The sequence below is a fragment of the Bos indicus x Bos taurus genome, chromosome 11, assembly GCF_003369695.1.
Source record: "Bos indicus x Bos taurus breed Angus x Brahman F1 hybrid chromosome 11, Bos_hybrid_MaternalHap_v2.0, whole genome shotgun sequence".
In the NCBI taxonomy this organism is placed as follows: Eukaryota; Metazoa; Chordata; class Mammalia; order Artiodactyla; family Bovidae; genus Bos; species Bos indicus x Bos taurus.
This window is the reverse complement of record NC_040086.1, coordinates 95857979-95884032: the sequence shown is the minus strand read 5'-3', so window position 1 is coordinate 95884032 and position 26054 is coordinate 95857979. Positions and strand designations below refer to the sequence as shown.

Here is a 26054-nt window from a genome sequence, read left to right as displayed (position 1 = left end):
CTGCTGCCATATATACGTACCAACCAATGTGCAGGACTCTACATAGTAAGTGTTAGGATTTTTTTTGCCAACCTAGTAAGTATAAATGTTACTTTAATGCAGTTTTGAAATCATGGATTCCTGATAACTATCTTCTATGAAATCCTTGTGTTTTTGCCTATTTTTCAACTACGACATCTTTTTCTTATTAACTTATAGGAGTTCTATATATTTTGGATTTTAATCCTCTTGCTTATACACTTACAAATATCTTCTTACAGTTTGTAGACTGTCTTCACATTTTAAAAAGGCTTTATCTAAAATAATTTCAAACTTGCAATGGAAGTTGCAAGAATAAAAATTGTAAAGAATATGTATGCATCCCCTTGACCCAGATTCATCTATTATTAACATTTTACCCCATTTGTTTTATCATTGTTGGGCTCTCAAGCACATACACTCTCTCATGCTGTGTGTGGGTATGTGTGTATATATATATTTGTATGTGTTTGTATACATAAATACGAAGGACAAACTTTGGGAGATGGTGAGGGACAGGGAGGCATGGTGTGCTGCTGTCCATGGGGTCGCAAGGAGTCAGACATGACTGAGAGACTGAACAATACAATACAATATACATACACACACACAGATGCACATGTGTGTGTGTGTATAAACACACATTTTTCCCCTGAACCATGAGCGTAAATTATTGAATATATACACCATGGCCCCTTACCATACACCTTACCCCTACGTGAGTCACTGTGTATTTAGTAAGACTAGAGATGTTCTCTTGTATAACCACAGTACAATGACAAATTATAGTTTACTTTAGTAATATAATTTGTAGATAATTATAAATAATTTATAAATATTTATAATATTTATACATAATTCCTTTATGGTATTTTCCCCTCCAGTAGAGGATCCAGTCTAGGGTCAAACATTGCATTTACACATGATGTCTCTTTAGCCTCTCTTAATCTAGAATATTTCCATGGTGTGTCTTTGATATTTTTAAAGAATATTACTCCTTCCTCACTTTTTTCCAACTAGAACATTCCTCATAATGGGTTTGGCTGATGTTTTGATGTTTCTAGTGATTAGACTCAGATTACATTTCAGGGCAAAATACTATATAAATGTCCATATGTCCCTCTTTGATCATGTTGATTCTAATCACCTGGTCAAGGTTTTATTCCATTTTTCCACTCTATTATGGCCTTTCTAAAAAATATCCCTTATAACTAAAAAAAGCCTATGGAGAGGACAGATACTTTAATACCATATTCTTCATACAAATATCCTCCTAGGTTTAATGTCTATTGATAATTTTTGCCTGATATAATCTTTACTAAAATGGTTGCATCATGTTGATGTTTCACAATCTTTATTAAGTACTTTGATAGACGTCCTACCACTGAATTTATCAACCTTTTCCCTTGTTGCTTACACATTTTATCTTTTTAAAGACTATTCTCAAAGTACTAAAGATATTGCCTTACATTTTCTTCTGAGAATTCCTTTCTTATTCCTAATTATTGAGTATTTTAAGCAGTATTTTAAGTATTTCAAACAGTAAAGAATAAACCAATTTCATCACTTTAAATCTAGCAAAAAGTATTGCTATAGTTGCCAATTTTCAGTGGGTTTCAATATTTTAAAGTTAGCTTTGTATATTTACACCCTCTGGATTCTAATTTTAATTGTACTTTAGTATGATGCATATTTAAAACACTGTTTTTTCTCTTTAGAAATCAGTTCACCTGTCAGGTCTGGAATATTCTCTGCTTTCAGAGAGAAATTAAACAACTTAAAAGGATACTAATTAAAAAGGCTAGCAACTGGACTTTCCAGGCAGTCCAGTGGTTAAGACTCTGCTTCCAATGCAAGGGGCACAGGTTCAATTCCTGGTTGGGCAACTAAGACCCTGCATGCCACACAAGCGGGGGGAGGAGGAGAAAGGCTAGCAACTTATGTCTTTAATAGTGAAAATAACACTGTTTCCATGTCAGAGATGTGGGAAGAAGGGAATGGTGGAGGGAAACAAACACGTTTAAGTGTGAAAAAGTAAAAAGGAGAGGAAATTGTCACAATTTACACTGAATCTTACACTGATTGCTGAAATTCTCCATTTGAAAGGCTGATTGGGGAGGGAAAAAGGTCATAAAGTCTGCTTTTTAGACAAAGAAATATATCTATGTCTATATTATTTCTAATTGATGCAATTACTAAAAAATTCCCAAAACTTAAGCTATTTTTCTATGAAAAATCAACAGAATGAATATAGCAGTGAATGATTTTTTTTTTTTTTTTTAGAAAAATAAAAGGTAAATGGGATCCTAATCTATTTTATGGGAGAAAGCAATGGCAACCCACTCCAGTACTCTTGGCTGGAGAATCCCATGGATGGAGGAACCTGGTGGGCTACAGTCCATGGGGTTGCGAAGAGTCAGATACAACTGAGCTACTTCACTTTCACTTTTCACTTTAATGCATTGGAGAAGGACATGGCAACCCACTCCAGTGTTCTTGCCTGGAGAATCCCAGGGACGGGGGAGCCTGGTGGGCTGCCGTCTATGGGGTCGCACAGAGTTGGACACAACTGAAGTGACTTAGCAGCAGCAGCAGCAGCCTATTTTAGAAGTACAGCAAAACTTCCCTAGTTCAGACTAGTCAGAAGAAAACTTCTCACTTGTTACACAAGCCTGTGTTAACAAATCCTACATTATACACACAAGAAGCAAGTACAACCAGTGAAAAACCAGGATTATACTGATTTTTGAAAAATGTATATAATGTGTTAACCTCCAGTGGTGAATATGTTATAGAAGTAAAAAAGAAAGCAAGAAAGGGAGTAGAAGCATGAAACACCTTAATCTGAACTGGACCCACAAACATCTGAATTCTAAGTCAGAGAGAGCTACTGGGATTAGCAGGTGTAAACTATTATGAACAGGGTGAATAAACAGCAAGTACTACTGTATAACACAGGGAACTACATATATTCAATATCCTGTGATAAACCATAATGGAAAAGAATACTAAAAAAGGAATGCCTTGTCACTTTGCTGTACAGTAGAGATTGGCACAACACTATAAATCAACTCTACTTCAATAAAAATAAAACACCGATATGAAACTTTTATTAGAATGTGAAAGGGATCTTTAGAATCTTGAACTTCAGACCTATGTGAGTATTTATTTAGAGGCTACATCACAATTTGTGTCACATGACTTCCAGGCACCACTGAAATTTCTGCCAAGAGTGAGCTTTTCCGTAAGTGCCACTGCAAGAACTGGCTGTTGACTACGGCATTTGTTTGCTATAAAGAAATGTTATTCAAGTTATAATCTATAAACAGTAATATGAGAATTTAAGTAAAATTATATTTTAGAACTAATGCCAATAGAATACACTTATTTTTTAAGGAGGTACAGTTACTTGGTTATTTATTTGTCTCCAACCCTCAGTCTAAAAAGCAAGTCTGGGATTTCCCTGGTGGGTCCAGTGGTTAAGAATCTGCCTTCCAGTGCAGGGGAAGTGGGTTCAATCCCTGGTTGGGGAACTAAGATCCCACATGCTGGTGGAGCAATGGGGCCCATGTGCCGCAACCACTGAGCGCATGCCACAGCTGGTGAGTCCGTGTGTCACAAGCAAAGTTCCTTCATGACGTAATGAAGATCCCACTTGCTGCAACTAACACCTGACGCAGCCAAATACATTAAAAATAAAACAAGTCTATCTGCCTAAAATTAAGTGTGTTTGTGTTAGAAGATGAAAGCTAACTTCCAGGGCACGATTTATTACAGACAGACATTTAAAAAAATAACAACAAAAGCAGGGATAGACATGAATTTCATTCTTCTATTTCATGGATAACAAAAAAGCAAAGAAACCTTTGAAACCCAAATATCATGGCACGGTTATCAAGAAAGGACTTGGAGAACTCCTCAAAGCTTTCATCACAGAGCTATACGAAACTTCCTTTTGACAACAAATACGTTGGTTTCTCACTGGTAGAAGATTAGACCAGTCATCTAAATCAGGAAAGCGAAACTCAATGCTGTTTACCGAAGAGTCATCTGAGTGTAAACCACGTCTCTCCCCGAAGTATGTTTCTGTTCTTTCTAGAGATGTACGCTAGGGAAGTGGGGATCATTTTGATTCTTTGACATTAAGGGTGAAAAGAAATTATCTAAGCTTTAAAAGCTTGCATAAAAATGTGGAAGTATCTATGTTTTTCTTATATCTTCTTTGATGATGAAACATTTGGATATGAAATTTGATAAAAACACCCTGAGGAGAAGAGCAGGGCTCCTACAATCCACGGAGGAACAAGCCGCACCTATGGCACTCCCCCTTACCTGGGACACTGTGATGCTGCACTTCTTGGCCAGCTCCTCTTTGGCTTCTTCACTGGGGTAGGGGTTGCTGAGGTGTGAGTAAAAATATTCATTCAAGATTTCTGTGGCCTGTTTACTGAAGTTACGCCTTTTTCGTCTATGAAGGAACCAAAAAGAGAATAGTAGTTATAATCCACATTAACCAGAGAGGGATATATTACTTAGGATTATACAAAAAAAAGTTAGATTTCTATTTTTTAACATTCTCAGGGTCTCATGTATCATCATGATATTGTAAATTACACTCTTGGCATTCTCCAGAGAACTATCCAATTCACATTAAGATGTAGGATAACTAAGAAAAACTCTAGAATGTGAAGCACAATTCACTTCACTATTTAATTTATTCAACAAATACTTATTAAGGATCTAATGTGTTCTAGATATTCAATAAGGATACAGTTGGAACAAAACAGATAAGGGCTTCGATGGAAGTTTATAGGAGATTAGAGAGTTAGGAAAAGAAAGACATTAGATAAGCACCACAGAAATAAATACTTATAAATTATGGTGATCATGTCAAGTACCATGAAGAAAAAGTATAAGGTATAATGAAAGTGTCTAAGAAGGAAACCTAACACAGATTATGAAGTCGGGAAGGGTGTCCTTGAAGGAGTGACATTTAATCTGAGACCTGGAGAGTGTGTATGAGTTAGTCAGACAAAGAGTAGAAGGAAGAGAAATAAGCAGAGGCAATGGTCTTCAAACAGGAAAAAAGCTTGGCCGGTCTAAAGGGCTAGGGGAGGCTGGAGCACAGTGAAAAATCAGGAGATACGTGAGATGAGTCTGGAAGGATGGACTGGGGCCAGATTACACAGGTTTAGTGGACCCTCTATGGATTTTTGAATTTTATTTTAAGTACAATAGGAAGCTATTAAAGGTTTTAAGTTTTACATTTTAAAAAGATCATTGTGACTACTGAGAATAGCTGGAGGAGGGCATGAAAGGAAATGTAGAGATATTTAAAGAGACAACAGCAATGGTCAAATTGAGAGATGATTGTAACCTGGCAACAGGGTGAGAGTAATGGAAATAAAAAGATTCAAGCTCTGTTTGAAAAGTAAAAGCAATAGGACTTGATAATAAATTGGATGGGGGGAATAAATGGGGGAATACAGAGAAGGAAGGTGAGGGAAAAAAAATACATCAAGGATTTCTGGATTTTTCTTCTTAAGTAACTGCCTGGTCCCAGGTATGATTTGCTCACCAGGGGAAAACTAAGGGAGGACAAGTTCTTTATTTTTATTGGGAGGGGGTGGCAGAATGTCAGAAGATCAAGTATTTGCTGACAAGGTATTTCAAATAGCAAAAATGTCATTTATATTTGGGTCTTATTATTAAGATTTTAAAGAATTCCAGTGTGAAAATAAGCATCTTTCAGATTTCACTTTAAATTAAATTCTCCAGTAACTGGAAAACACTTTCCCCAAATAATTTTCCTAATATTGTCTTACAAATAATGTTAATGATCTTGTGATAGCATGTACTCAGGAAAGACAGCATCAGTAGGCAGTTGTAAATGTGCATACCGTACAAGATTCTTCTAGTTAAAATGATGTCACTAACATGGCAGGTTAAGTATGTGATCTCTGTTTCAACATTAAGGGAGAGTCAAGGGAGCGAGAAATCTAGGTCTGATCAAAACATCTCAAGTTATGAGACCTGAAATTTCTTAATTTCAATAATTTTTTGGAAGGTTAAACCACTGTATCCTGAGGGATGAAGAAGAGAGTCAAAATCTATTTGGGGATTAAAGTCAACAGGATTTGATGATGAGCTGGATGGGGGAGGCGGTGAGGGAAGACACAGGTGAAAAGAAACGTACACCAAGAAGAGCAATCAGCATTTTTACAGGAGTCGTGCATTGTTGACAAGAAAAACAAAGCCCTTTCCTGGGGCTTTCAAGAGGCACAGTCTGAGGAGTGGGTGAGTGGGTGTGTAGGGTAGAAAAGGTCTAGAATAGATACTTAAACTGTCAAACCTACAAGTAATTACCTGGCCCACAGATAATGCTTGTTGAGACAGTACAGTAATGACCTGCTTGTAAAGGTTTCTGGCTGCCTATGAAAACTTGGAAGATCAGTCACACCAGGCTCACATTCTCAGGAGGCAGCCAGCTAAGTGGTGGCTGTGTACCCATTTGCTCTAATCCTCACTGCCCCTGATCCAGCCACTCCACTCAATTCCATAACATGTAAATATGTGAGCTTGTGACTCTGTAAAACATGGAATCCAGCAGCAAGACTGGGTACGGTGGAGGGAATCACACAAGGGCATTTCTTTGGGAAATGAAGACTTATGAAAGGAGGAATGAGCAGAAACATACTGGGGGAGCAAAGATAAGTTTGGCTCGTTTATTGACATCGCCTAGGAGTGGTTGGTTTCAGAAAACACGAAGAAACCTCAGAGAACAAATTTATGGGCAGAATAGAATAACTCACCCCAGACGGTCTGGCTGCATCCAAAGTATAGCCCTTCTACTAGAAGAGTAGAGGGACTGACACAAATTTATTCCTAACTGTTCTACGCCGGTACATGCGTCGGCTTGTCCAATTACCAAGAAAATGTGAGTATGGCTTTACAAAAAGCCAGGGTGAGCAAGGGGATCATATATCTGAATGAGCATGTTTGCCTGGAGCAGAAAAACCTTGCCTTCTCAGTGCAGAGGGCTTGCTGAGAGGCACTACAAGAATAGATGGAAGCAAAGCTCAGTATTTGCATTCACTCGAAGGCGTAAGAGAGAACTCGGTCTTATACTTCATTTATTTTTTAGAAAAACATTCTTTAGAAAATTCCCATTAAGCTGTTCCCCTAAGTTTCGTTCCCCCCAGGCTTCACCACTCTCTAAATGGCTGCGCCTCAGGCCAGTGTGCAGCTATGCCTCCGTCCCAGGTCTGTGTCCCACAGGCCTTACAACATTCCTAAAGGCAATCTCTGTGGGAGAAGGGACTCCGCTTCAAGCTCTGCCACGGCCTCACCCTGGCTCTGCTCACTCTGGCTTGTTAACTTCCTTTCTCTTCTTGGAAGAAGTATAAATCATTTAGGTGTATACATTATGAATGCAGTTATGTGAAGTAAAAAAAAGCATGCATGTTGACAAGAATGGGAAACTATCTGTAGAAGTAAGAACAGCAGCTGTGTTAGGAAAGCTTTCTTTCTGAAGAGAGTACTTTTTAAAAAAATTTTATTTTTAATTAGAGGATAATTACAATATTGTATTGGTTTCTGCTGTACATCAACATGAATCAGCTATAGGTGCCTATATACGTCTCCTTCCCCTGAAGAAAGTACTTTTAAATATCTTTGTTACAAAATACTTTTCCTTAAAATGCTCAATGTTGACAATTTAAGAATGGTTTTGGTTTCCTAATGCTACTTCCTTAATGCTTTGAGCTATTATAAGTAGTAAGTGGAATTATTCATTCATCTGGTTAGTCAATAAAGAATTTTTTGCAGTCTGTTACACTATAAGACACTAGAATTGTGGGGAATGGATATGTGTAAGTCTTGGCCATTGCTGTCAGTAACAACGTAACTTACTCGGGAAGAAAAGAAATGATCCTGAAAAGCTACAGTAAAGGCAGTCTGAATGAAGTTTGGTCTGGAGAATGGTATCAACACAGTATCAGTGTTCACGAGAAGGCATGGACCAGTCCAGTGGAGGGATTAAAGTGGGCTTCCTAAAAGGGACCATTTAGGCCAGGCCTGGAAGGATGAGCAAGGTCTCGCTAAATCAACAAACATGAGTGTTGTCTCCATTCCAGGCTCCATGCTAGACACCCTCACAGATGACAACTCATTACTGGTGACCAAGTTGGGGAAATGGTTGCAAAGAATATGACTTGTTGTGGAAGGCTGGGGATAGGAGTTGAGGGGTGGTAGTGGAAGAGGTGGTTAGGCAGAGAAGAATTCTAGTCAGAGGAAATGGCTGAGACCAAGAGGTATTTCATTTTGGATTAAACAGAGGAAAGAACAATTTAGTGATATATTAAGAGCACTAAAAATGTTCACATTTTGATCTAATAATACCATTTCTGAGAATTAATCCTTAGGAAATAATTCTAAAGATCACAAAGGTTGAAAGCATAAAGATTTTTACTGAAAGACTAATTTCAATAAAAATCTATCTAAAACAGTACCTTCTCTCCATCATTTTCTCTCCCTTTACCTTGCTTTTCTTTTTCCTCATAGCATTTACCATTCTATCATATTTCACTACATTACTGAGCAAAATACTACAGCATATTTGTTTACTTGTTTATTGCTTATTTCCCCAGGTAGAATGTAAACTCAGCTGGGGCAAGTAAGTTAACCAATCTTGTTTACCTTTACATATCCTCAGCACAATAAATATTTATAGAAGGAAAGAAGAAAGGAATTGGAAGGAAGAGGTTATCATGGAAATTAACAGGAACAACTTAAATGCTCAAAAATGAAAACATGTCTACGTTAATTATTTATCATATATCCATCTGGTAGACTTCAACAATTAACATTTAAAACAGTTTATATTATATGAAAAATGTTTACCTATTCATGGTAAGTTTTTAAAAAAGCCAACTAAATTATGCGTACTGTACCATCACAAGAACATGAAACTAAAACAGTACCACAAACCAGAAAGGAATACATTAGAACATTTACAGTGACTTTTTTTCCCCATTGGGTACTAAAAAAGTGATTGTCTTTAATCACTCATCCTTCTAGTCTACATGTTTTCCAAATTTTTCATAGTGAGCTTGGTATTTGTTAAATAGGAAAAATAAGAAATAAAACTTAAATCGTAACAACAACAAAAAAAGTAATCTGGGCCGGGACAGGTCACATAAGGCCTCAAATGCCAGGTTAAGTTGTGTGCATGTGTTTCCCAACAGTGAAAAACTACTGTGGTTTTCAAGTAAAGCAATGAGTCCATCATAAAAGGGCTATGGAGGATGAGCAGAAGAAAAGTACAGTGGGAGTACTGTGCTAGCCCAGGGATGAAAGGATGAACGTGAACTGCGCAGTGCAAGTTTGGATGGAAAAAAAGAGCTAATACAAGGAACACTGAAAACAAAGCACTGGTGAGTCCCAGTGACTAATTCAGTATAGACGAAGGAACCAAAGATGATAGAACAGGAGCATAATCAGGCGGCATGTTTCCTATCTGGCTCCAGGGAAGAGCTCTGGCATGAAGACTATTCCTCACATTTTATTTTCCATTCGAGATACTAATTTAGCTATTTTCTTTAATACTGTGAAATTTGGACAATATTTATCACCTCTGTGAGATTCCAAGGGAGAGAAAGCAAAATAAAATAGAAACCCCTTTACAATGTTGAAGACTGATTGCAAGCTTTAGCAATGACCAAGAGGGCTTTCCTGTCTAGGCAGCATAGAGTAGGAACTTGACAGTTCCTCTGTTATGTCACCCAGTAGGTCTAACACATCATATGCAATTTATTGCATATGCAACCTAACTCCTGTGAAAATTGGTGAAAGCTTCAGATCAAAGGGAAATATGTATCCCTAAAGGAGAAACTCAGAAGCTTTCCTCTAGATTTGGAAAAACAGAGTTTGGGGTTTTGTGGTAACTAAAATACCACTTCCTCCTTAGAAATATCTGTATCTTGAAGGATTTTCTTCTAATATGCACAAGCAACATAATATTAAGAAATTCTTAGAAAACAAACCTGCATTAAAACAAAGTTACATACTGAATGTTATCCTTAAAAATACTTTTTAGCATCAGAATTAAAAGGCTACATATTACTAAGTCATTATTAGCAGCACTAACACTATTTGTTTCCTGAGACACCAGAAAGTGAAGTGTTAGTCATGTTCAACTCTTTGCGACCCCATGGACTGTAGCCTGCCAGGTTTCTCTGTCCATGGAATTCTCCAGGCAAGAATACTGGAGTGGGTAGCCATTCCTTTCTCCAGGGGATCTTCCCAATCCAGGGATCGAGCCCAGGTCTCCTGCATTGCAGGTAGACTCTTTATCATCTGAGGGAAGTCCAAATTGAGTCACCAAATTGGCAGCTAATATCACTACCACCTCCAGACAAGAAGAGGCTTGACACTGCAGGCATCATGAGGTGAATTACCTATCCATTGTAGAGAAGGGCTCTCATAGCCAAATTAAAGAAGAATCTAAGAACAACTGGCCAGAATTACATAAAATAATATACAAAGAGTGAAAAGGAAAAAAAAAAAAAAGCCATGCAATGGATTTGTGGCCTCACATACCTGGCATCAAGGAACCTTGATCTTAAAATCATAACTGCTTCACAAGTACTTTGTTTGAGCTGCATCTGAATGGAACTAAATTTTCGATGAATGATGCCCACCATTCTTTCAATCTCTTTTGGGGAAATGGGACGTGTTCTACTCTGTTCTCGGAGAAGGTTCATCACGTGTGTAGTGAATTCATTACATGCCTGTAAGGGGAAAAAAAAAATCACTCCTTAGGAATCTGGTATTTTTTATTATCACACCCAGACATTAACTCACCTGAATTTCTATCTCATTTGTAACCGCCAATGGCATTATGTAGTAGGTAAAATGAAAACTAAGACACTTGTGAAATGGCAGTGATAACTAGATAGGGACACGAGAACTCTGGAACTATGAAAGCCCAGGCATGCAAGGGAAACAGCACTCAACTGCCCTTCCTACCACCTTCAGCCCACTTTTAAAATGAGGTTTTCCCACTGGAGGATGCTCTGTACCAATTTCTATATATAAGTACAGATATATGTTATATGTTAATAGTAAGCATCTCCTATTTCCTCTGGGGTTTTACTCAACAAATGTTTACTGAAACACTATGAAGTTCAAACTCTTCCAAACGCAGTGAAAGGACACATAAATGAGCAAGATGTGGATCTGACCTTCAGTGCAATAAAATATATAAAAACGAATTCTTAAACAGGCAGGCCATGCAAAGCATCACAGGAAGAGTGTTCCCTAAGTTCCAAGGAGTAAGTATTCTCATTGGGAAACAAAGATCATCACTTCATGGCAAAAAGTGAAATCAGGGCTTTAAAGAATAGGTAAGATTTTTGAAAAGTAGAATAAAGGTGGAAATCAAGAGGAATTCCAGGCACAAGAAAAAAAAAAAAAAAACAACCCTGGAAATAATGGTATGAAGCTAGTTCAGAGGGACAGAGAAGAGGGTACAAGAGAAGAGGGAGTTCAGATTTGCACTAGCAGATAAAGGGCCTTGGATGCCATGCCAACATCCTAGTATAACCTAGCTGTGGTATGGGCCTTATTTGTGGATCTACACCATTTCTGAAAGAGGGATAAAGCAGCTCAACTCCTCAGGGAAGGGGCAGCAGGAAAATAAGGATCAAATGTAAGAATAACATTTTAGTTAAAAATCCTGTCCCTGTCTCTTTCAGCTCACCTATATTCTTTAGATCTACAAAACCATGTAACTGGGCCTACACAGATATCCAGTATCACCTTGGTGAATAAAGCATCTGTCTATATCTCTGCATAAAAACAATACCTTCTGGTATTTTTGTGTTTTTTTTTAAAAAAGACAGGAGATTCTGCATCTTATTGGATGGATGCTTAGTAGGGTAAGCAGACAGAACAATCATTGATCATGGCAAGACACATTTTGAAGATATAACATTATATGATTATTAATAACATAATTTCTCTACAGACATCCTGAACATATAGTACAGGATGGTTTTTCTAACTGCTCATGAGAGAACTAACTTTTAAGGACACTGTTTCTGTTACTTTAAGTGGAGCTTTTATATAAATATTTCTAAGGTGAGGTAAAATGAGTCTTGCTTACCAGTTAAAGTTTTATGTTTTAAGCATGTGTAAGTTTTAAGAAATTTAAAGTTCCCTTAAAGTGGTGATTCTGGGATTCTTCAGAGTGTGGATTTGCACAGCACACACGGTAGGCATTCAATAGCCACCTATGGATTGGTGGGGTTTTGTATTACAATTTAAGAGTAATATTGATTAATATCTATAAATACATTATCCCTGACGAACCTTTGTAACTGACAAATTTTTAACCTGCAGTCCATGGAGAGGTCTAGAATATCGAGAACACTCCTTCAAATCTTATTCAAGTTGTATGCACATTTGTCTTTCCTGAGGGGACAACCTGTGGGGTTTTTCTTCTCGTTTCAGATTCTTAGCCAGTCTATAATTTTAAAAGGCTAAAAATTATTGTCTAGGGTTATGGCACAGTAAAACATTAAGGAACTTTGTAGCTTTAAAAGTGGAAGTTCTTTCCGTCTTTAAGGAAACCATAGTAAAGAGAAGTAAATTTAAGATTTTCCCCCTATATTATCAACAAAGACTATCTTGTGCCAAGATGAAAATAAGTGGTCATCCTGCCAAGAAATATACATATAATTTTTTTCTGATACTTTCTCAAAAGAGATGTTCATATAATTTTAAATTATATAATTTGATAAACTCCAGTCCTCAGTTTTCTTATTAGTAAAATGAAGAAAAGCAAACTAGAATAGCAAATTGAAATCAGCAAATTTGGATATAGACTTTTATAAGTTAGTTCTAGAAAATGTTAATACAGTATGTTTGGGAAATGGGGGGTTAACCATAATTTAAAATTTGGGGGGGAGGGGCAGGATTCTTGAGTACTTTCAATATGCCAACATGCATCATCATAAATCTTCAAGGGAGAATGGGTGTATCCAACTTTGACTAAATAAATTTGGTCACAAAATCTCTTTTATCTAGAGCAGTGCTGTCTAATAGATGAATATTGTGAGCCACATATGAAAAAAAATTTTTTTTGGTCATTTAATGTTTTTGCTATTGCATTGACTATTTTCTAAATATGTTTTATTTTTCACATATGAAATTATAATTTTTCTAATAGCCACATTAAAAAATAAAAACAGGTGCAATTAATTTTAACAATGTGGTGGTAGTTTAGTCGCTTAGTCATGTCCAACTCTTTTGCAACCCCATAGATTGTCCCCCACCAGACTCTTCTGTCCATGGGATTTCCCAGGCAAGAATACTGGATGGGGTTGCCATTTCCTTCTCCAGGGGTATCTTCCCAATCTAGGGATCGAACCCTGGTCTCCTGCATTGCAGGCAGATTCTTCACCGCTGAGCCACCAGGGAAGCCCAATTTTAACATATTTTATTTAACCCAATATATGAAAAATATTAACATTTCAACACATAATAGTATCTTTAAAAAACTGCTAATGAGATATGTTCCATTCTTTTTTTTCCACACACTTTGAAACTCAGTATATATTTTACATTTACAAAAGCACATCTCATTCCAGATGAGCTAGATTTCAAGGACTCAACAGCTTTTTATGACTAGTGGCAATCACACTGGACAGCACAGCTCTACAGCACCTTGTGGACCAACATACTAAGAAAAATTCTCTGGGAAATAGTATACTAAGTAATCTTTGATGTTCCTTTTTATTCTTTACTACCATACATTCACATAACCCCCCCAACCACAACCACAGAAGGCAGTTTCACTTAGGAATGTCTTGATAAAGCAAGAGAAAGTATTCATTTTATTACATCTCAGTCTTTGACTACATCTTTAACATTCTGTGTGATAAAACGGGAAGTGTACCAAAAGGACTTCACCTGCTTATCAAGGATGGCTGTCTTGAGAAAAAGCTCTCATGTGATTGTTTAAATTGTGAGTCGATGCCGTATATTTCATGGAATACCATTTTTATTTGAAAGTAAAATCGACAAATTATTATATTTATTCTGATTTAGTCTCAAAAATGAACTAAGCAAGCTTGTCACATCAAAGAAAATAGCTGACAGCAGTTGTGCCAATGGTGAAATTCTGGAAAACCTGCATCTGCTACCTTGAGCTTTATAGTTTCCTAGTAGACTTTCTGATTAATTTGGTGTTGATATTAATAAATATGACATTTTGATGTTATATAAGGTGTTAACATTGGAAGATGTACATAACTCAGTGAACCATTATTTTTCAAATGATCAATGCATGATGTTACAAAAATATGCATAAGCAGAAGATCCATTCAAAGTGTACACTAGACCAATAGATTTTAAAGGAACTGAGTACAAAAAGTTGGTATGATTTCAGACACACGATAGCTAATATTTAGGATACTACAACTTGTCAAGTTTTGGTATAATACAAGAGAATAATATCCATAAGTATTTTAAAAGGCTATCAATACACTCCTCTCTTTTCCAATAACATATTTGTGTGAGGACAGGTGTTCTTCATAGATTTCAACCACAGGAAAGGAGACTGACCACAGAAACACATTTAAGAATCCAGGTGACTTCTAATAAGCCCAACATGACAAATTTTGCAAAAATGTTAAAGCAATGACATTCTTCTAAATGTTGAGGTGTTTTTTTTTTTAATGAAAGTTTTAAAAAAATATTATATTAAACAGATAATGGTTCATTACTGATTTTTACATTAATACATACTTTAATTTGTTCTCAGTTTTAATTTCTATTATAATACATTGATAGATATAATCCACTGAACAAAAGCTCTTAGGAGATCTCCAATAATTTTTTTTTTCCCAATAATTTTTAAGAATTCAAGTTCTAAAACCAAAAAGTTTGAGAACTACTGTACCAGGATATTTCCAATCTGCACAGGTAACAATGCTAATTCCAACAAATCTAGTTCACACATTATGGCAACCTATGTCTATGACAGAGTGTATGTCTTGATAGACCATTTAAGTCTCCTGTGTGAGTGATACCTGAGTTTTTATTTTATTTTTTTCAGTTCTTCTCTGACTCTCAGTTTTTCTCTGGCTGTATTTTAATCTCTCCCAGAATGAATGCCTGCCTATAGTTTCTAAGAAGCAGCCACAGGGTTGTATTAAAAACAAGGGTTAAAAGCAAAAAGTTTCTGCATCTAAAAACTCATAATTTCCTAAAACATTTGCTGAATGTCTCACAACTTATTAAGTGAAGTCATCTATGAATGCAAATGCTGATTAGCAATTTGGCAACAGCCCAACATTCACAGAATCCACATAGCTTTTCTTTAAACCAGTAGTTCATACATGATTAATTAGAACATCTCATTTATGTAGTGTGCACTTTAGCTCATTACTCTAAGTAAAATTCGTTAAGTATTTACATTTAGATAATTAAAATCTGGGCACACCCTTAAGAAAGATGCATACACTTTAGGCAAAGTGATTTTTTTCCTTTTTACCACTGAAAGTAAATTACAGTCTCATTTACAGCATCATCTATACCAGTTGCAGAGCAGACCACAGTACTGCCCCATCTTCTCTTCCTTAAAAGGTATACACTTTCTTAAACACGTAAGTGCAGTAAGAATGATCAAATGATTGCCGAGTTCTTTTGAAGGGCCACCAAACCACATAGTAGCATCAATACTGTTTATAACATAAGATGCTCACTTTAAACATTTATCATATCCTCTGTCATACCTATAAGACTATATCATTAAAATAGACATTGGAAAATTTTTTCATTGCCTTCTTACTTTTCCAAGTGAAATTGTCTGTTAAGTATTTTCTAGTCAATGTCCACAATACAATATATAAACACCTTGGTTAACTAGGAGATTTAGGAAGTGAGTTTTGATTCCTTGAATTTTCTAACTTGCAAGTAATGGCAGAAACCTCTTTTTTCTTTTAATCCAGCTGTTGAAAATTATTTAGGATGCATTTTTGTTTACTATGAGACAAAATATATGTTTTGTTTAAAACAGGCGTTGTAATAACATACTTAAATCAACATAAACTGGAAGGCTTCATCTGATAAAAAATATTTTCAATCAATTCTTATAATAGTCTTTCTCCTTGCCATTTGTTCCTTTCTCTTTAAAAATTCAAACTAAGTAATATAATTGAGGATTTGAAACATCTGGATTTTTTATAATGCTGTTAATAATATTTATTAAATATATTTGTTAAATATAATAGGAGATAGTAAAACTATCTGCTCCATATCCATATATATTTGGTTTACAGTCAAAATTAGTTTTCAGGGTTTTGTTTGTTTCATCGTGGTGGTTTTTTTGATGGTGAATTCAAGATTCAACCCCTTTCTTGCCTGTAAGTTGCCATCACTGAAGAAAAAAATGTAAAATCAGATGGTGAGCAAGCATCTATTTTAGAGGAAGTATTAAAATGGTTCATGATCAGATCTAAAAACTGAATTGGCCTTTTGTAAACATCTAGACAGGCTGACTGCAAACACATCATAATACTCCCTATTCTAAAAAGTCACTCTTCAAAGAAAGAATAAATCTCTATTAAAAGTTGATGACTCCCAAATTTGCATGCATCCATTTTCTAGATATCTTTATAACCTTGCAAGTAACTCTAGTCAAATATTATAGATTTTGTATTTATGTAATGCTTACAAAATCAACAAATTCTTCTTGTTTCCAAATAAAAGTCAACATTCAAAGGTACCTTTTATTTAAGCCAACCAGAATGAGATCAATATGCCTACGAAACAGCTGCAAAGATGAAATACCTATTGTTCTTCTTTCAATTGGAGCAAAAAAATCAGACACAACTTAGTGACTAAACAACAATAGTTGGTTTACAATGTTGGGTTAGTTTTTGATGTACAGCAAAGTGAATCAGTTATACATATACATACACCCACTCTTTTTAAGATTCTTTCATACCTCAACACATCTTAACACTCATGGTTTGTGGACCTGTCTCATGAGGGTTTGTAAGGATTATACTATAAAATACATGTTAATTGCAGAACCTGAAACACAATTAATGCTTAATAAATGGCAGTTATTGATAATGGAAATGGTAATTTTATGAAATTCATATTTTTGTTGTGTTTCATTCTGCAAGTAAGTTCCTACTCTGATTACCTAACATAGTCTGCCTTCCCATTGCTCAAATAAATACAAACATTGCTTCCAAAAAAATGGGAAAAAAAGAGAGCATTCAAATATAAAACAGTTCATTTCATTAATCAAGATTGTGGTCAAAGATACATTTGATACATAGAGTCAACAGACTAGACACTTGAAGGGAAAAAGGGGAACACTCAAACACTCCTTCCAGCCAAGGAAAAGATCCAGTTTGAAAGCTGACAAAGCAGTAAAACCTTTCTCTTGGAGCAATGAATGACAAAGGCTCACTTGGGAAACTGAAATATGAAGTTTACATCAGGTAGTATCCTTTTGTCTTTCCTGCTATATTTTTGTTATTAAAAACAAACAGCAAAATGGGATTAGGAGTTTGTGGGTTACACAATCTCGTGTGTAATAACATCAGCATTTTAAAACCTGTTTCAAAAAAAAATTCTTTACAAGCAAAGATCTTGTCATCAAATATAAACATACAATGTTGTTGAGAGCCTCCAAAAGCACAAGGCCATGCCTTTACACTGGTTTAGGCTGCACATTCATTCTCCATTCCCCGGCAATGCCCTGTAGTCTGGGAGTCCTCTATTAGCCAAACAGTGCCTAGTTGGTCTTGAGCACATTGAATGTACCTGCTCAGTTCCAATGTTTTACCTGATTTGAGGTAAATTCAAAAGACATCTGTGAACTCAGAAAGCACGTTTCCAGATGCTTAGGGAGGGTTGAGACCCTTACAACACTTTTGCCTTCAGCAAAAATGTATTTCAATATAATTATAGTAGATAGCTTTCAATATGTCATCTCTATTATAGCAACTGTAAATTATGAAGTGAATTGCTTGTGTACAAGCATTTCTTCTGGTACAAGCAAAGTGGGAGAACTGTACAAGGCATGATATATATCTTTTCCTTTTTATCCCAGAACAAATCTTGAAGTTAAATTTCATTTGCAAAAACCAATGGTATCCATTTCCCTTTGGTAGAGAGGTAGAAGGATCAAGAAGGCCTCCAATTCTTAAGAGCAGGCTTCCTAGGATGCTTGGCTCAAGTTCATTAGGAATTCACCTATTCTAATACTTTAATCATAATAGCATATCTGAAAGGTAGAGTAAAAAGATTTTCCAAAACTTGTAGCTAATCCCATCCCATAGCTCGGGATGGCATATAAACCTCCATTGCCTGGCCGTCTTTGAGTCTTATAAATATATGGGGATCTTGTATGCACAAAATAAAAAATTTGTTTTTCCCCTCTTTAAAAAATATAAACAAACTTGTAGCTAATCAACAAGAAGACAAAGAGGCAACCAGGTTTTTCTCCCAGCTAAAGCAGAAGGCAGTGCACCCAAGATGAAAGTATTACAACCTAATCACTGCAAGCTTTGAAAAATTATCATATTCCTCTTGGGTGTCAGGATCAACAAGAGAAAAGTAAAATAAGTTTGGTTTTCCTTTTAGGGGGTAGTAATATTGAAGAACTTTACTCTAATATATATTCTATGTCTAATATTTCAAGAGCATTTATAAGTGAATTTAGATCATTATCACTAAAAATTATTACATCTGAGCCTATATAATGTAAACATATTATCAAAGGACATTTCCTGGAGGTAAAAAAAAAGGACAGGATTTTAAACACAGTACCATTCCTAAAACATACACATAAAGCTGAGCCTTGCAGCTTGGATTTAATTTTGCTCTAACTGTAGCTCTAGTCTGCTTAGCTTTGTAAATGTGGCTGTGTTTATAAGGTACTTTAATTTACTGCAGTGGTGGTGTTTGTTAATTTTATGGCAATCTAAATCTAAACAGGCTTCAGATACATTTTCATTACAGCTTCATTGCAAAACACAGTGGAGTAAATAGCTCTGAGATTCCAATGCAGTTTATTTCTTTTAGCAAAAGACTCAACACCATTTTCCGACAAAGCCTCTGCCTTAACATATATGTTCTTCCTACTTACTAATAAGGTTTCTGTCACTCAAGTACCCATGTTCATGTAATTTTAGGAGGAAAAATATAATTTCTAAGGGATTTTAATAGTTAAGGGATTAACTGTAATTAAATGTAAAGGGATTAAAATAGTTGGGTTTTGCCCATCTCTACTCTGATTCCATCCCAAATGTAATCCAACATGAGCAAATCAGAGAAGAACTGGGATGTATCTGAATTATCTGCAAATTCTAATTGTTAAAAACAAGATAAGAGACCCAAAATGGAGTCACTTATGCTATGCTCCAAGCCACCCAACCAAGACTACGTAATTACAGTTTCAGCCTCTCCTAGGAATGTAATCTTAAACCAATCTGGAATTACTGGGTCAGCATGAGTGAGGTAATCTGCCTGATAGAAACCTACCATGCCTTAAAGAAAGGTGAACTTGCCACAGCCAATTCTTTCATTGGTAGTCTAACTTCCTTGTCGTGTTCCTGTCTGACTACAAGCATCTTTCATTTTGTATAGCTCCTTCTATTTGCTAGATGAGATGCTGACCGACTCATGAATCACTGAATAAAGCCAATAAGATCTTTAAAATCTACTCTGTTGAGTTTTGTTCTTTTATATACACAAGTAGCAGCATAATTCAACGGGAAAGGAAGGCATATTGTCAGAAACTGATTTCAAAACCCGATTCTGACACTAACTAGATGTGTGACACTGGACAAATTACTTGAGTTTCATTTTCTCATCTGTAAAATGGAAATTATAACACCATCATCTATTTTAGAAATATCATGCCTTCATCTGAACTGATACCTTCATCTCATTCAGTTCTTCACAGCTCTTCTAGTAACTCCAAAGTAGATCCTTGAAAGTTCTATCTCAGATAATGTCCCCGTATCCCAAAAGTTTGAAAAGACAAGACTATCTTAGGTCAACTCACTGATCCTAACAAACTTAGGAACCACAAACAGGAGAGCAATAAAAACCAGCCCCAAAGACCACTCAAGAGAACTAAATGCTAATGTTATTTCTAAACCAATTCAGAACCTACAGGAGAAAATTTGTAAACTAAATTTCTGTTGAATCAGTCAACTAGTCGTCTCGTTTTATTTGTCCATAATACTGCATAGATTTCATATATCCATTATTTCTTGTGCTAAAAATGAGACAGGAAATATACATTCAATGGTTTTTATTAGGCTACTGAACCTATCTAGAAATAAGATTCATGATTAAATTTTAAAATTCATTATTTCCCAGTCTGATATTTAAAACAAAAATACAAACAGTAGATTAGTATATGAAGATTTTGTGTGTACATGTGTGTTTTTAAAAGAAACAAAACAAAAAGCTTGATGACAATGACTGATGCCAGTTTCACCCAAGTTCCAACAGGGCTAAAGGGAGAAAATAAGGAGGCTGGTGTGAAGGAATATGGCAGAAGATAGTAAGGAACTACCTTAATTCCTCAGCTATAAGTACTGGCCAATTGACCCCTAATTCTACAGATCCTTCCATGCAAAGTGACTAGTATTTATTTAGTTAAGTATGTACAGATGTATTTAACATAAAGTTATGCAATTAGGGTTATCCTACAAATTAGAGCTGTTTTCTACTGTAAATGTTCAGGGCAACCTTTTCAGCCATGACTTACTTTGTTTACTCTCAATTATTCATATGTCAAATCAGAAAGCTCAATTTTTTAATATACATACACAGGCTATTTTTCCAAAATTCTCATTTGCACAGCTTCCACGAAAAATTATTCCTGCAAATGAGACTAGAGATACAGTATGAGATCCCAGAAAGCCTATTCAGAAAAAAAGACATCTTATAATATTAATTTATATTGTATATTAACATAAAGCTACATAAATCTTTCTACCATTCCTCAAAACACACTCACCTCTGGGACAGAATCCAGCATTTGCTTATTAATACCATATCCAGAATATTAGAGAAGGCAATGAAAAAAATAACATATACAACTAACACTACACAGGGAACTTAGAAGAAATATCAATATTAAAACTAACACTAAGGTCTTTGAACTTTAATAAATGCCTGACTACACAGTGAAGTATCTGTGGATGAAACAATATGATGTCTAGGACTTATTTTAAAATACCCCCTCCCAAAAAAGAGGGGGGCGAGGGGAGATAAACAAAGTAAGATTGACATTGATTTTTACTATTCATCTGGATGATGGGTATCTAGGAGGTTTCTTATTTTAGGGTGAACTTTATAACCAACATACAACTATTTACGACCTAAAAACCTGACAGTTTCATAGGATTCAGCTTAATATTCTCTTTATTAAAAGTACACTTAAACATTTCCATAATAATTTTTTAAAATTACCTTTCAGTGAGAATTCCTCAAACTAAGCAGGTTTTTAGCCTTTAATGAACAACTAAAATATGTTTAAAATGAACCACCAACGTTTTACCTTATTTCACTGAATCTAAGACTACCCCATATTTTAACATCTCTGGGAAGCATTTTACTATCAATGGCATGTTATACTTCAATGGGGCAATTAACTTTTTCTTGGTGGTGGTACCATACACAATGATACAGCTTAAAATCAAAGATATCTTAGATTCAATGAAGTATGGTTAATATAATTGCTGAGAACAGCATTTTTAATCCATACTTTCTTTCTAATCAGGAATTTAGCACACAATGCCTTGTGTTCTCTGCCCCAGGAAACCTATAATTATCTTGGGAGGTCTCCTCATAGAGAAAGGCCAGAACCTGCTTACTTTGTTAAGTGAGCTCGCTCCCCTCAGTTGGGCATAATCCTTAAGAATTAACTCCTAGGAGGATTCTGGAGCTCACAGCATAGCAGGTAGAGCTCGCTAGGCAAGGTTTCCACTTAAAATTTGTTATAATAGCTATGAACAAGGCCGGTGCATAAATGTTAATGATCCAGAGCTTTGACGAGCACCAAGCAGTGAGGTTACAGGGTAAGGATGGCTGCAGATGTGGCCGTAAGGGCATGTAATGTGGGGAATGAGTAAAACTAAAGCAAGTAGATGGGACAAAATAGGCTTAGCATCACCTCTAAAATCTCAAAGGGACTTCATTTCATGAATTCAACAGTTCACTTGGATTTCTGATTGACCTTATTTATTTTGCTCTGTCTATTAACACCTACCCCTCGCAGCCCTCAGAATTAGTTAGCGCGGTCTATTAGAAGAGCAATAGAGGGTTTGTGCAGGACTATGAGAGTGGCGGCTGCTGACCTGTTCATATTTCTCCAGTTCTGTGTGATAGATTTGTCTGATCTGGGTCAATTTGGCTCTGTAATCTGAGTGTTCAATAGAGTTATCTGAAGAACCTCCAGAGGCTGCCGCGGCTGCAGCTGCTGCCGCCGATCCCCCACCTTTCTCAGGACCTGAAACCCCTTCTGCCAAAAGCATATTGTCCAGTCTCATTAGCTGGGGATCGGGAGGGTCCTCCTCCTGGGCTCCTCTGATGCTGAGACCTTCAAGGAAAGAGAGAGAGAGAGACAGAGAGAGAAGAAGCGAGAAACAGGACAAATAGTGTGAGTATTTTATTTATTTGAGTAAATGATCAAACAACATCAGTGCACTACAATTCATGCTGAGAATTTCACTGTTTGCATTTTATCAATAAGTACCAATAAGTATGAAAATTCTTACTTCTATGAAATGTCTAATATCACTCTCTCTCAATATATTCTGATTAGATCCTTGGAAAAAGGTAACCCTGACTTCTCAGAATATTCTAACACCCAATCTTCCCAGATTTAGATGATTTAAGCAAAAATGGGAAGGGGGTAAAATTTTCAAGATTTTTGACAAAGAAAAAAATAATTCCAAGGATACAAAACAAACCCATCAAAAGGCAGTTATTCTGTTTCCCCATACTGTTGGAAGAACAGAATTTTAAATCCCATAATATATTCACAAGCTATATCCAAAAATTAGAAAATAAACAGGATTAGATGGGCTTTTCCATCATTTAATTTCAGGGAGAGAAGAGAAATACATAATGAGGTAATTAGCTATGCTTTAAAAATATATATTATTAAATGAATTTGTTAAGCAATCGCCATCAAACCAGGACACTAAATACAGGATTAAAAATATACCATCAATATGGCAATGCAGTGCTGGGCACAGTGGTCTCAATCTAATTTTGCTTTTAAATCAAGAACTTCCTAAGTGATGCCCAGTCAGCAACCTCATCTGAGTATTATAGATCACAGCTGACAATTCATAGGTTTAATCAGGTCACACAGGCTTTCTGCCAAGACGTTTTCAACAACACAGAAGACAGAAGTTTTAAAATAATTATCACAGTATAAAAAGCACTGGAGTCATGACAGCCCAAAATCAGCATTTTCATTAATGTGTAACAGAATCTAAAATATCCCAGCCCAATTAACCTCTGTAAATCTGTTTAAAAGCAGGATCCCCACACTGGTTACAAAGCATCTTGGGGAAGGCGGGGATGGAAGCTGGCATCTTGCATGTCTGCATTTGGATTCTGTCTTTTGCGTCTGTGCCTGTTGTTGTTTATCCACAGTGGTGCACACTCTGTGTCTAGTGTAACTTACATGACAGTAACATCTATAAGCTGCCAAGTACTCAACTGAGCACCAGCTCTGCGATTTTATATGCTAACCTAAAACCACCATCAATTCTCTTTAAGAACAGATTTCATTCCTAGATGCCCTGAATTATACCCACAGCATGACTGAGCTCTTGGTTGTCTTAACTCAAATGCACAACTTTAATTTCCTCCCTCAAAACACTTTAAAGCTGTCACTTTCATTTAAAAATATACTTCAGAATAATTTCAACTGGGTAATAAAACTAACTCACAATAATTTAAAATTATATCTGTTGCCTGTTCTGAGGTAAATAAATAAGGGTTGAAAACTATAATATAATAAGACAATAAATTCATTTAGGGAACCAAAAAGTTAGATAACTCTCTTAAATAAGATAAAAATCAGTATTGACACATTGCTGATAATTAAAGATAGACTAACAGGTATTTGCTATTTCTTCTAGATTTAAGAGAAACTGCTAAATATTGGCTACATTAGTATTTCTAATTTAGCATCTTTGATTTTCTTCCCTTCACTTTGTTCTGTGTTAAAATTTCATGGCCTAGAATTCTTATAGTTCCACATACCAAGTGTTTTGTGCATTTGGCATGAAGTAAGGACTCACTGAGTAACCTCTTATTTTGGGCTCTGTTTCATTTTTAAACCATTTGTTTGGGAGTTCCTTAAGTTTCTCCTTTTTAAATTAAATTTTTGCTTATATATTTGTATTTGTTATTTCCTTTTAATATTTATAGCTACTGATGTTTCTCCTGGAAATGTGGATTTTAATCTACCTTTAAGGTTCTTCCAGGTTTCTAGTTTCTCCCTGTAGTTATACACCATGGATATTGGTGAGGCTCTTTAATAGTAAATCAACATACATACTTAAGCTATTACACTCCCATGAACAGTGTAGCAAACAAGAGAAGATGCTCAATGACTAATACACAAGCAAATAGACTATATGGGAGATAGAAAAAGGAAATCTGTCAGGAAGAAATGCAAAGGACTGAAAGTAATCACCTACGTATTACATTTATATATACATACCTAATATGCATGTAAAACCACCATACCAATAGGAAGCAACCCTTACACTCAGTAACAGTGGACACATATAAAAATAAGTATGTACTTTCAGCTAGCGTAACATTCTCCCCTTGCAATGAATAATAACTCTTCTAAAATCACAAGTAAATCAACACTAAGTTCATACTCCTTTGGATCAAAAGTACTAGAGCACTTCACAGTATGGCAATATTGAGGCTATTTATCAACACTGAAATCATTTTTGTAACTATAGTTGGAAAAGTGAATGGATTTTTTCTCTATTAAGCAAAGTCATGATTACAAATTTTTAAATAGCAATAATAGTTTCCAAAATTATTTTTAATTTGAATATTTCTTTTTATTTTCTTACTTTATGTTCAAATTACTATGTTATTTCTCATCCTACCTCCCTCACTGTTACTTAGCTTACCAACCTGAGAAAGTCACACCTTCTGATATAATGGCTTCCAATCATAACACCCATTCCTCTACACCCCTATAAACATCATAATAAATCTAAATTTGCAAGAGCCAGATGAATCAAACACTGTGATGATCAAAAGATCTTGATATCTTCACAGTGAAACTTGGGAAAACAATAATTTAAAAATTGATCCGTGTTGTCTTTAATCCAAAACATACACAGGGACAGTGGTTTTCAGAGGTTTATAAAAGTTTTACATCTGGACTCCTTGGTTATCATAGCATTATAAAGTTAAAACAACAACAACCCCATTTGGAATCTACTTAGAGCCATAACATTCATTTCAGTATCTCTAAGATTTAGACAAATCATACAAACAAAGTAAAACATTGTTTAACAATGAACTTGGCTTTGTTATAAGCCCATGGTTTTTGCATATCTTTCAGCAAATCCTAATTAGCTGTCTTTCAACATGCTGTGCACCTGCCCCACAGATAATGGGAGAGAGCATCTGCATAGACGACTGCATTCGGAGGGCAATAAATAAATTACGGGTCAAAATTATTACAAAGCTTTCTCCGAATAAACGCATACCCTTCACAATACTAAGCTGCAGATGTGAGAAGTACCTAAAGCCCACTCAAATGGTATGATTACGGGGCTGTTTGAGTTTAATAATCTGACTGTAATTCAGGCATTTTCAACAGCTCATTAAGGGTTCATTAATATATAGGCGAGCTTTTGAATTATAAATAAGCAGATTAGAAGTCGGTGGTAGCTGGATTGTACAGTAGTAGCCTCTCTAACAGAACAACACTGTAA

The 26054-nt window shown here is 35.7% G+C and overlaps 1 protein-coding gene across 5 annotated transcripts in view; it reads right to left on the bottom strand.

Annotated features, from left to right (window-relative positions):
* The window catches only part of PBX3 (PBX homeobox 3), a 225627-nt gene that overhangs the window by 31545 nt on the left and 168028 nt on the right, over positions 1–26054 (bottom strand). For all 5 annotated transcript variants that reach the window (XM_027556284.1, XM_027556281.1, XM_027556283.1 and 2 more), the window contains exons 3-5: positions 22422–22663; positions 10618–10808; positions 4351–4486 (exon numbers count right to left, since the gene is read on the bottom strand). In XM_027556284.1, coding sequence (XP_027412085.1) covers positions 4351–4486; positions 10618–10808; positions 22422–22663 — 569 coding nt within the window. The remainder of the gene's footprint in view (positions 1–4350; positions 4487–10617; positions 10809–22421; positions 22664–26054) is intronic.